We start from the raw sequence: 11,796 nt of genomic DNA, 5'->3' as shown, positions 1-11,796 counted from the left end.
GTGTCTCTCATAGTCTATTTTTGCTGCCCTGTTTGCACTCTTACATTTCTTATTGCATTCGTTGTAGTGCTGGAATGTTGGTGGTGTCCCCTCAGCCTTATATTTTGTAAAGGACAGTTTATTTTTCTTTAATGTGCCTTTTCACACTTGAATTGCAGGTCTACCCTGCCCCTCACCCACCTTGTAAAAAGACTGTAAAAGAAGTGATAGTACACTGGTGAGCTCATCTTTCCATCATTCAGCTCTTGCCTCCTATCAACATTCATTTCGAAATGAGTAATCAGCTCAGATGGCTGTAAGCTGCTGGTGTTGTGATTCGTAGGTTAAAGAAACAACTCTGATCAAATTAGAATATTTTTTTATAGACTGAACTAACAATAATACTCTAAACAATATTATGTTTCATTATTGCTTTTAAGATCACTCCACAACAAATTTGATTATATTTTAACACTCCCCACCCCCAGCTCTCCTTAGGAAGAGTCCTCTTCCTCTTTTTCACGTTTTTTTGGTCTTATATTTTTCCGGCTCCGTTTCTTAGATCCGTGAAACCCCAAAGATTCAGACGTTGCCTTTTCTCCAGTACCCTCAGCATCTTCCAGTCCATCATCACCCCATGACCTGGCCATGTGCTGTTGTCCTGACTGTGCCCCACTTTTCTCACCATCTTTCTGGCTCTTTTTCTGTGGCTTTGTGAACAGGATTTTTCCATCCCCAGAACTGGATGAATCTTGGTTGAAGGGGAGTGGGTTGGTGGTATCCTTGGAGGCCTCCTTCGCTTCTTTTTTATGTTTTAACTCTGCCATGAAATTAAGAGCCGTATTTCGGTTGGAGCGGTCACTGGTATCTTGAACATCCTCCAGACTGTACTTTGTCCAGCGCTCTGGGTGCGCTAGATAATCAGGAAGGTGTGTAGCAGGTGCTGAGCGTTTTTTAGTGGTAAAGCTTGAGCTCCCAGTATTTGAAGACATGGTCGTTTTCTCCCTTTGTTCGGATGGATTAGAATCAGAAGCTGGAGCTTCAGGAACTAAACTAGCGCTAACCCCTTGCTTCCCTTTTGTGTTATGCTTGGAAAGAGGTGAACACTTCTGTACATCTAACAAGCCTGCAAAAATGCCATGACTGCGCTGGGAGAAGCCAACATCTGTTCCTTTCAAGGCGAAAGGCTGAAAAGGAGATTCATGCCTACCTTCCTTTCTATTGTCTTCTTCATCATCATCATCTTCTTCCTCAGCACTCACAGATTCCACCTCTGCATCATCTGATAATGCAGGGTCCGAGTCACTAAGTGACAGTGTGCCAGGATCATGAGGACGTTCAAAGGATAATGCACTAAAGGGCTCATGGCCATCATCCTTTTTTGTTGGGTCAGACATGGCTCAGGTACTGGAAGCTGGTGCAGCTGCAGAAAAGAGTGTTTTCCACACAGATAGGGATTCAGATACCTGGTTAAAAAAAAAAAAAAAAAAAAAAAAAAGAAAAAATGAAATCACAGGTTAATATAGCAAAAGTAAAGAGGATCTGGATTGGGTTTTTCAAAATGCTCTGTACAGTTAATGACAAATTATTCTGCAAAGACCTCAATGTAGCCCTTTGGGCAGGCAGCCTGAGGAGTGTTGAATGCACAGAAAGAGCAGGCACAATCGATCATTGCAGTAAGAGGTCAGCTTTTATTAGATGCAATTGTGAGATACAGCCAGCAAACATCAACAGGTTTTTAGCCATAACAGCCTTAAGCCCCGTACACACGTAACGATTGTCGGCCGTAAATATTCGGCCGACGACCGATCGGCCGATTGTAGGCTTGTTAGTATGATGCTTCCGACAGCGCACTTTCGGCCGAAAAGAATCTGTCATGTAGGCATTAAAATTTTTGTTGGCCAACACCAGAACGGCCGATTGTTCACCAGTCAGTACAGATTTCGGCCGACAATCAGCAGATTTGCAAGACTGGGCATGCTCAGAAAAGAAAAAACACACGGAAAGTTAACCATCACATGACATCACTTCTGCAGTCGGCTGTTGTTGGCCGACAAAATTTGTGTGCAGTCTTTTGCAGTTTTCAACAGACACGACAGCCCTGGACAAAAGACGGCCGATCGTTCGGCCGACGATCGGTACGTGTGTACGGGGCTTTACTCACAACTCAGACTAATGAAACGCGTTAAGGTATGCTGGCTGTATCTCACCATTGTATCTAATAAAAGCTGACATCTTACTGCAATGTACCATTGTCAGGGCCGTCTTTAATATGGATTGGGCAAAAATTTTCTTGGGCCCCCCCATGCAATTTCGCTCTCCACCTTTACATCAGAGTTGGCTCTTCACCAAGGACTGCAGAGTCCTCTCTTGCACTGTAGGGGGGATTTTTGCAGACTCTGATGTAAAGGGGAACTCTGGGGACATGTATTTAGGGGGAACAGACCACCTTCCACAAATTGAATACACCACGGTAAAGGGGGGGGGGGGGGGTACCCACGCGCTATCACACTCAACAATATAACTCCAGAAAATAGCCGCAAAACCTATTTGTAGATATAGCACTTTGTCAATTTTTTACACCTTTTATCTGCATTTATTGAAGAATCAAGATACATCCATTTATTTATTCATTTCACTATCAATTAATATTTTGCACTTCTGGTCACTTTATATTACACACCTACATTCATCACTTTGTTACTCTCATACACTTGGGAATTCAGCACTGGTTCACTTTACTACTCATTTTATCAATTTCATTATATGCACTGAAGTTCTGGGATAGCTCTTTATTTTATTTATTTAGTCCAAGACCCAGCACACTACTTTTCCAATCTAAATATTTATTACTATAGAATAGTGCAGCACTATTATTTCTTTATTACAGTGGGGGGTTACTGATATAAGGAGGAACCCCCCCCCCCCTCAGATTGTGGCCTGGCGGCGCAGTCGCTGACCCCTCAATTGCACCGTGCAGAGCTCAGTCAGACAGTCCTCTCTGGCTTGGCAGATCTGGTTTGATCTTATTCTCCTCTCCACAGTCCACACAAATCCGACTCTTCCTGTGACCCCCCCATCCGGAAAGCACGGCCGCTCTTGGACTCCCCCCTCCAGTCCTCCTTTCTGATGTGCCTGGCCCGCCCTCCCCATCCTACCATGGCCGAGCTGGCCCACGGCCATATTTTATATAGGCCATATGTGAATTTATACCTTTTATGGAAATGTCTTCTCCTGTGGAAACTAGTAAAAATGTATTGAACAAAAAATAAATGCATGTACATTTGTTCTGAGCAATAGGGGGCAAAATCAAATGCTATTGGGCCCATTCTCTCCAGAGTGAATGTGTGAATCAAGAAATGACTGCATCATTGCCACTAGATGGAGCAGATGATCATTAAAACGGAACTAAACCCTCCTATCGTTTTCAGCCAAGGAAGTTACCATCTTAGTCTGTTTGATTTGCAACTGCCTTGGTACTGCACATGTAATCAGGTATGACTCCAGCCATTTGATGGTTTGACAGTTTGGTTGAAAGCACAAGCAAATGTGGCAGTTAGCATTTCCAGCATTCCAGGAATGTTAAATTGAAGGTTTTTTTATCTGCTTTGGATAAATACTTTTTTTTAACCATGATCATCTGCTTCATCTGTTGGCCATAGTTTAGTATTTTCCTGATTCACACCTTGGAGAAAATTGCCGAAACACAATCCATTTTGCCCCATTTGCACAGAAGGAATTTCTATGCATGTTCACAGGATAAATCATATTTAACTTAGGACTAAAAAAGTTGTAATTTTACAACCTATTAAGGAATGTTATATTGTGTGTTGGTCCATATACACTATATTACCAAAAGTATTAGGACACCTGCCTTTACACGCACATGAACTTTAATGGCATCCCATTATTAGTCCGTAGGGTTCAATATTGAGTTGGCTCACCCTTGCAGCTATAACAGCTTCAACTCTTCTGGGAAGGCTGTCCACAAGGTTTAGGAATGTTTGACCATTCTTCCAGAAGCACATTTGTGAGGTCAGGCACTGATGCTGGACGAGAAGGCCTGACGCGCAGTCTCCTCTCTAATAATTCATCCCAAAGGTGTTCTATCGGGTTGAGGTCAGGACTCTGTGCGGGTCAGTCAAGTTCCTCCACCCTAAACTCGCTCATCCATGTCTTTATAGACCTTGCCTTGTGCACTGGTCCAAATTATTTAGTGGAGGGGGGGCATTATGGTGAGGGGTTGATTTTCAGTAATTGAGCAACCTTATTGCAGTGAAGGGAACTCTTAAGACATCAGCATACCAAGACATTTTGAACAATTTAATGCTCCCAACTTTGTGGGAAGAGTTTGGGGATGACCCCTTCCTGTTCCAACATGACTGCGCACCACTGCACAAATCAAGGTCCATAAAGACATGGAGGAGTGAGTTTGGGGTGGAGAAACTTGACTGGCCTGCACAGAGTCCTCACCTCAACCCGATAAAACATTTTTGGGATGAATTAGAACGGAGACTGTGAGCCAGGCCTTCTTGACCAACATCAGTGCCTGACCTCTGGAATAATGATCAAACACCCCCCATAAACACACTCCTAAACCTTGTGGACAGCCTTACCAGAAGAGTTGAAGCTGTTAAAGCTGGAAAGGGTGGGCCAACTCAATATTGAACCCTACGGACTAAGACTGGAATGCCATTAAAGTTTATGTGTGTGTAAAGGCAGGCGTCCCAATACTTTTGGTTAATTTAGTGTATATCTTTGACCATTTGGTCCCATGCATGTGTAGCCAAATTTTTTTGGGGGTTTTGGCTACAGTAGGGACATGTTTAAACCCCTCTCAATTTAGAATCTGTCAGGTTTTTATCCGTGTACCCCTGTAGGAGAAAGTCACCTCAATTCCTCTCACGGTGACCACACAAAATCTGAAGGGAGATCTCACCAATGGAGTTACTGGCAACCGCAAAACCTCGACACTTCTTTTCCTTCCTACTCAAAGTTCTGGTCCCATGACAACAAACTTTTTTTTTTTTTTTTTTTTAAACATACATTTTTATTAAATTTAGATTCCAACATAAGTGCAATACAAAAAGTAAGCGAAAACATTTTTGTGCTTCTACCTTGTCCTGTGCTTGTGTAAGCTCCCCTTTCTCAGGGTCTGTAAATTCCACCAACAGTCGTAATGACTTCACCCTGCAACAAAAAGGGATCACAGTTATAACAGGTCAGTATGGAATAGATCAGTTCCTAATCATGTGATTTTAAGGCTAGATTTTTTATTAAAAAAATAAACATTGTATACTTACCTGCTCTGTGCAATGGTATTGCACCGAGAGGCCCCGAAGCTCTTTTTCTGGGGTCCCCCACCAGCATTGTCCATTTCTCTTCTTAGAGTGCCCCCAAATCAAGCAGCTTGCTATGGGGGCACTTATTATTATTATACAGGATTTATATATGTGGGCGTACTCCAGAGCTGGGCTGTGTGTGTCCATAGACACAAACAGTGAAGCTTGGCCCACACCCCACACTCCTATCTTCACAGGTTTGGGCTGAAAGCAGCAGCCAAAGACTTCTGCTACTCTCAGTAAACCCTGTGAATGCAGGAAGAGAGGAGAGCGAAGCTGCCGGCAGGGACAGCGCTCAAATGAGAGTGGTGGGCAGTAAGTGTTTAGGGCAGGGATTCTCAACCAGGGTTCCATGGAAGCCTAGGGGTTCCTCCAGAGGTTGCTAAGGGTTCCTTGAGCAATTTCTGCCTCTCTGATACGTTCCCACTGACACCATTGATCTTTTCAGCTATCTGTTAGGGGGGTAATTATTCCCAGAGACCACAAGTGTAAGGAGCATTCCTCCCACTGACCATCACTCTATTGTATCATCAGTTGTAGATATAGAATTTTTTCGCAGGGGTTCCTTGAGATGGGAAAGCTATTTCAAGGGTTCTTTTTTGTTGAAAAGGTTGATAAAGACTGGTTTAGGGAGAGGCACATACATTGGAACAGGGCTTGACAAATTTGCCTGAAATCTAGGAGCCAGCTAAAAAAAGTTAGGAGCCAGTTTTTTTTTTTTTTTTTAAACTAACAACCAAGCTTTATTTAATGAAACGAATAGAACCCCACTCTCCTCTATAGCGCAATTGGATGGAAACAGACTGTCTGTCTCTTTCCATCCGATGCCATCTGATCCGATCCACGGGATGGATAGAAAATAGAACCACCATCCATCTGTTTTTGGCGGACAGGATCAGATGGCGGCAGATTACTGCTCCATAGAGGAGAATGAAGGGTCCGATCAGGTCTGCCTGAAAAACTGACAGGCGGACCTGATCAGACAGCCCGTGTGAAAGGGGCCTTTGGCTGTGGCACAGTGATGAGGAAAAAAAAAAAGAAGATTATATATATATATATATATATATATATATATATATATATATATATATATATATATATATATATATATATATATTTTTTTTTTTTTTTTTGATAATAAGAATTGAAAAAAAAAAAAAACCAAACAAACAATTATTATTATTTATTTTTTTTAAATTTAAAAAATAAATTAATAATAATAACCCCACTCCCTGTCCACTTACCTTTAAGCAAAGGTAACTGGACAGAGAGATGAAGCCTGCAAAAACTTCCCTCTCCTCTCCTGTTTGGAAGGAGATGGAAAGGCATTGAGAACATGCATTACTCCCGGCCACCACAAGAGGCCGCCAGTTCCCCAGCCTCTCTCATCTCACAGAAGAAGGCCGAAAAGCCGGGGCCTCAATTTTTGGACGGCGCGGAAGTCCGTGCACTCGGGAAGGAGGTGGGGGCGCAAAAGGGACAGGACACCCCAGGCGCTAGGACGCTAATTCTAGTTGCAAATGCGACCTGGCGCCCGGGGTTTGTCGAGCCCTGCATTGGAAGGTTTTTTACCTTAATGCAAAGAATGCATTGAGTTAAATCAACCTTTTTCCTTAAGAACCCCTTTAAAGTGATTGTACACGATCACCTTGAAAAACAACCCATTCAGTGTAAAATAGAACATTTTTTGTATAGGTATAAAAAAACATTATAAATAACTTTTTTTCCTTTTTTTTTTTTTTTAACCACTTAAGCCCCGGAAGATTTTACCCCCTTCCTGACCAGGGGGTATTTTGCGATTCGGCACTGCGTGACTTTAACGGACAATTGCGCGGTCGTGCGACGCTGTACCTAAACGAATTTGGCGTCCTTTTTTTCCCACAAACAGAGCTTTCTTTTGGCGGTATTTGATCACCTGTGCGATTTTTTGATCACGCGCTATAAACAAAAAAAGAGCGTAAATTTTGCAAAAATAGCAATATTTTTCCCTTTTTTTTATATGAAATTCCCCCAAAAATAAATGTAAAAATCAAAATTTTTTAATATTTTCGGCCAATTTGTTTTATGCTACCTATGTTTGGTAAAAAAAAATCGCAAAAAGCGTATTTTGATTGGTTTGCGCAAAAGTTATTGCGTTTACTAACAAAGGGAAAGATTTTTGTCATTTTTGTTGTTTTTTTTTTTAACGCGTAATGGCGGCGATCTGCGATTTTTTTTGCGGTACTGCGACAATGCGGCGGACAGATCGGACCCTTGACTGACATTTTTGACACTTTTGGGGTTACCAGTGACATTTCTACAGTAATCAGTGCTATACATATGCACTGTTACTGTAAAAATACACTGGTAGTGAAGGGGTTAACTTTATTTCAGAGGGAGGGGCTGTGTGTGTCCCTAGGGGCGTGATTCTAACTGTGATTGGCTGGGGCTTCAACTGTATGCAGAGTGATCAATGGATCTACATAGTAGATCCATGTGATCAGCTCTCATACAGAGAGGAGAATGACAGGCAGCTTGTTTACACAAGCTGCCTGACTTTCTCCCTCTCCCCCGCCGATCGCAGAGTGGCCGGCGGCGATCGGGTCCGCCGGTCACGCGCGCGGGGGGGTCCGTGACCACGCGGGAGCGGGAGCGCGCCTCCGGCGGCGCGCGCTCGCTCCCTAAACCCTCACAGGCGAGCGACGTAGACCTACGTCACTTTGCCTGTGAGGGGCTGACCGCCCACGTAGATAGTCGTGCGGCGGTCGGCAAGTGGTTAAATAAGTGATCACATTCCGTGTGTTCTCAGCTGCATAAGAGATGGGGGAGGGGAAGCAGCAGCAGTGAAAAGCTCTGAAATCAACTCAACCTTTTTAACTGATGTGAATCAGAAGACTCACAGATCCTTGTTAAAGCGGAGTTCTGGCATCGGGGGTGAAATTTAGATAAAAATACCCCTGGGACAGTCAGGGCTAGTACATTCCATAATGGATAGCCTCTGAACTGTCCCGGGTCGCACTTACCTTTTAGAAGAAATACTTACCTTGAAAATGTATTCTCCAGTGCTGCCATTTCGGATGTGGGCAGCTGAAGCTGCAGCGTCCCTCTTCTGCACCCTCTTCTCCCAGGAATCAATGCGCCTGCACCGGCCCCTCTCGTCACTTCCGCTGCAGGCGCGTCATTTCTGCACAGCTTCTGGGCATGCCCAGAAGCTGTTTAGCAGGGAATGACACGCCTGCACCGGAAGTGACGAGCAGGGCTGATGCAGGCGCAGTGACTCCTGGGAGTGATGACGTTCAGCTCCCAGGAATCAATGCAAGCAGGAAGTGACGGCGCGGGCCGCGGCCGCAGAGGGAGGAAGTGGAAGTAAGGCGAGTATATGTTCTTCAAAAACAAGGTAGGTAAAAAAAAAAAAAAAAAAAAAAAATCAGAGCATCCATTTGATTTTCAGGTGACACTCAGCAAGCGGATGGCCCAAAATCGAGGCAGGAACTCCGCTTTAAGTGAAAAAAGATAAAGTGATAAAAAAAAGAAAAAAAAAAAAAAGTTAAAAAAAAAATTAAAACCATCCCCACTGACCCCGATATCTGCATGTGAATAAACACGTGTAGGGCATGCACATGTACATAAACCATGATTGCTTCACATGTTAGGTGTCACCACACACGTCAGAGTGAGAGCAATAATTCTACAAATATAATTCATGGTTCATTCTAAACGGATGTCCTCTACAGGCTTTTAAATCATCACTTATGGAGTATTTAACCCCTTCCTTTCTTGATCACCTTTCATCTGTGACATGAGGGGGTGGGGCCTCCCGATGACGTCATCGGGGGCCACGCCCCTAATGGCTATATAATAAGCTGCAGAGACCGGAGACCGGCATAATCACCGGAGACGTCGTCGGAGGAGGACCGGAGGAAGAAGGAGAGACGACAGCAAAAGAGCAGAAGACCCCGGAGAGGAGCGGACAGCAGAAGACCCCCGGAGAGGAGAAGACAAGAAGAGCCGGATGAAGATTTTTAATAAACTTTCCAAAACGTCTCCTGTCGTTATTTCCATACACTGCCTTTTATGGGGTGAATGGGTAGGGGTACAGTGTACCCCATACCCATTCACATAGGGAGGGGGTCCGGGATCTGGGGGGCCCCCTTGTTAAAGGGGGCTTCCAGATTCCGATGAGCCCCCTGCCCGCAGACCCCCACAACCACCGGCCAGGGTTGTGGGGATGAGGCCCTTGTCCTCATCAACATGGGGGCAAGGTGCTTTGAGGTGGGGGGTGCAGAGCTCCCCCTGCCCCAAAGCACCAACACCCCCCCATGTTGAGGGCACGTGGCCTGGTGTGGTCCAGGGGGGTGGGGCCGCTCGCTCGTCCCCCTCCCCTTTCCTGGCCTGCCGGGCTGCATGCTCGGATAAGGGTCTGGTATGGATTTTGGGGGGGGGACCCCACACCGTTCTTTCGGGGTGGGGCTACCCTCAAATTCCATACCGGACCCGAAGGGCCTGGTTTGGAGCCTGGGGGGGGGACCCCCACGCAGTCTTTTTCCCATTTTGGCGTGGAGTTCCCCCTCAAGATTCTCACAGTGCAGGTCGCGCTGCAAGTCGGATCCGACTTGCGGTGCGACTTCCATTCAAATCAATAGACTCCCATAGGGGACCTTGCTTTGTGCACTGGTGTACAGTCTTGTTGGAACAGGAAGGGGCCGTCCCCAAACTGTTCCCACAAAGTTGGGAGCATGAAATCTTGGTATGCTGATGCCTTAAGAGTTTCCTTCACTGGAACTAAGAAGAGGCCAAGCCCAACCCCTGAAAAACAACCCCACACCATAACCCCAAGGGTAATAAGGATGAGCTTGTGTTTGAAGTCAGCTCTCTTTGTTGGGCCAATGAGCTGCAAGAAGAGGATTCCCCGCCCCCACAGCTGACATAGCTATCAGATCAATGATGTCACTGCCCCCCCCTTAGTGTAGGACAGCTGTGAGGGCGGGGAATCCTGCACCTGCCGCTCATTGGCCCAGAAAAGTCAGCTGACTTCCAGGCCACGCCAATCCCAGCATGCATCTGTGTGTATTAAATATATTATAATGTGGATTATATTAGCGATATCCTGATCACACACCCGGTGTAGGTGATAATGATAATAATAAGCTTCCCGCCTCCACAGCGCCCATCCTGATAGCAGTCACCCGATACAACATACGGGCCGCTATTATAATCCCCCCTCCCCCGCTATCTGTACAAACTGGGCGGCCCGCTTCCCTGCTGCGGCACACCACACTCCCCGCTCCTGTATACAGGGGACACTTACAGGCTGCTCGTACTGCTATGGATCGCCTTCAGCTCAGCTATGATTGTCTCTCTCTGCTCAGCTTCCATACTGCGATGTCAGAGGTCACCCTTCCCCCCATCGCTCCTTCCTTTCTTACCACATAAACTACATCTCCCAGCAGGCAGCTCGCTCTCATCTCCGCACCCGGAAACTCCAAACACGTTATTTCCGGGGACTGTACACCAAGAGTGATAGAAGATTTCGAGCACTTGGTGTTTTCACACAACATCGGCAGCCTTTACACCCCATTAGATGCCATAATTAGTGCAGATTGTTAGTCCGCCGGCTAGTTGTCGCCGCCTCGGAGGCGGCCATGTTTTTGGTTACTAGCGGTTGGACTAACAATCTGCACTAATTATAACATCTAAAAGTGACGAGGGTATGGATTTTTTATGGGTATGGTTTTTTCACGGAACACCAGAGTGTAAAGGCTGCTGGTGTTGTGTGAAAACACCAAGTGCTAGAAATCTTTATTTCTGGTGTACAATTACCGGAAAATACGTCATTGCAGTTTTCGGCATAACAATGCCTATCTCCAGCGATGGGAGCGCCGCCTGCTGGCCATCACTAGAATGCTTTGTTTTGTTGCAATACTAAACACCATGCGCCTGTGCAAGAACGCGTTCCAGTGAGCCTGGAGTACAGTACTGCAGCGCTCTCACGTGTTTGAATAAAGTAGGCCTCAAGCTGCAGTCACGTCCCTACACAGATTTATTTTACACATTTCTCACACGCCATGCGTAGGACAGCCCATTCACTTGACAAAACCGAGAAAGGAGTGCCAGAACCTTTTTTGTGCATGGAGCACGGCTTAATTTTTCACAGCACATTTGTAGAGCAGCAAAACACGGGTCTGCTAACCGGGCTTAGGGTGCTATTACAATAAATGGCACTACAGGAGTGATTTACAAAATATGCAGCAAAACACGGGTCTGCTTACCAGGCTTAGGGTGCCATAACAATAAGTGACAGTGCAGGAGCGATGCACATTTCCAAAATACGCAGCAAAACTGGGCATGGGGTGCCATTACAATAAATGGCACTACAGGAGTGATGCACAAAAATACGCAGCAAAACACGGGTCTGTTAACGGGGCTTGGGGTGCCATTACAACAAATGGCACTACAGGAGTGATGCACATTTACAAAACATGCAGCAAAACACGAG

At 45.4% G+C, this 11,796-nt stretch overlaps 1 protein-coding gene across 2 annotated transcripts; it reads right to left on the bottom strand.

The window, feature by feature from the left end:
• Nucleotides 1–343: 343 nt before the first annotated feature.
• TSSC4 (tumor suppressing subtransferable candidate 4) lies at nt 344–10,724 on the bottom strand. Of its 2 annotated transcripts, none has more exons than XM_082270599.1 (3): nt 10,609–10,724; nt 5,081–5,169; nt 344–1,445 (listed from the first exon to the last, which is right to left on the bottom strand). In XM_082270599.1, exon 3 carries the CDS (start codon nt 1,374–1,376, stop codon nt 474–476), a length of 903 nt encoding a protein of 300 aa, XP_082126725.1. In that variant the 5' UTR covers nt 1,377–1,445; nt 5,081–5,169; nt 10,609–10,724; the 3' UTR covers nt 344–473. The 2 variants fall into 2 exon arrangements, with proteins under 2 accessions (XP_082126725.1, XP_082126724.1); XM_082270598.1 differs by having other exon boundaries at nt 5,097–5,169.
• Nucleotides 10,725–11,796: the final 1,072 nt, after the last annotated feature.

This window comes from Pelophylax lessonae, assembly GCF_965119305.1.
Source record: "Pelophylax lessonae genome assembly, chromosome: 10".
Taxonomy (NCBI): domain Eukaryota; kingdom Metazoa; phylum Chordata; class Amphibia; order Anura; family Ranidae; genus Pelophylax; species Pelophylax lessonae.
This window is presented reverse-complemented; position numbering and strand designations above follow the sequence as displayed.

What these genes read in the sequence shown, in the direction of transcription:
- TSSC4 (XM_082270599.1), bottom strand. Translation starts at nt 1,376, where the DNA reads ATGTCTGACCCAACAAAAAAGGATGATGGCCATGAGCCCTTTAGTGCA.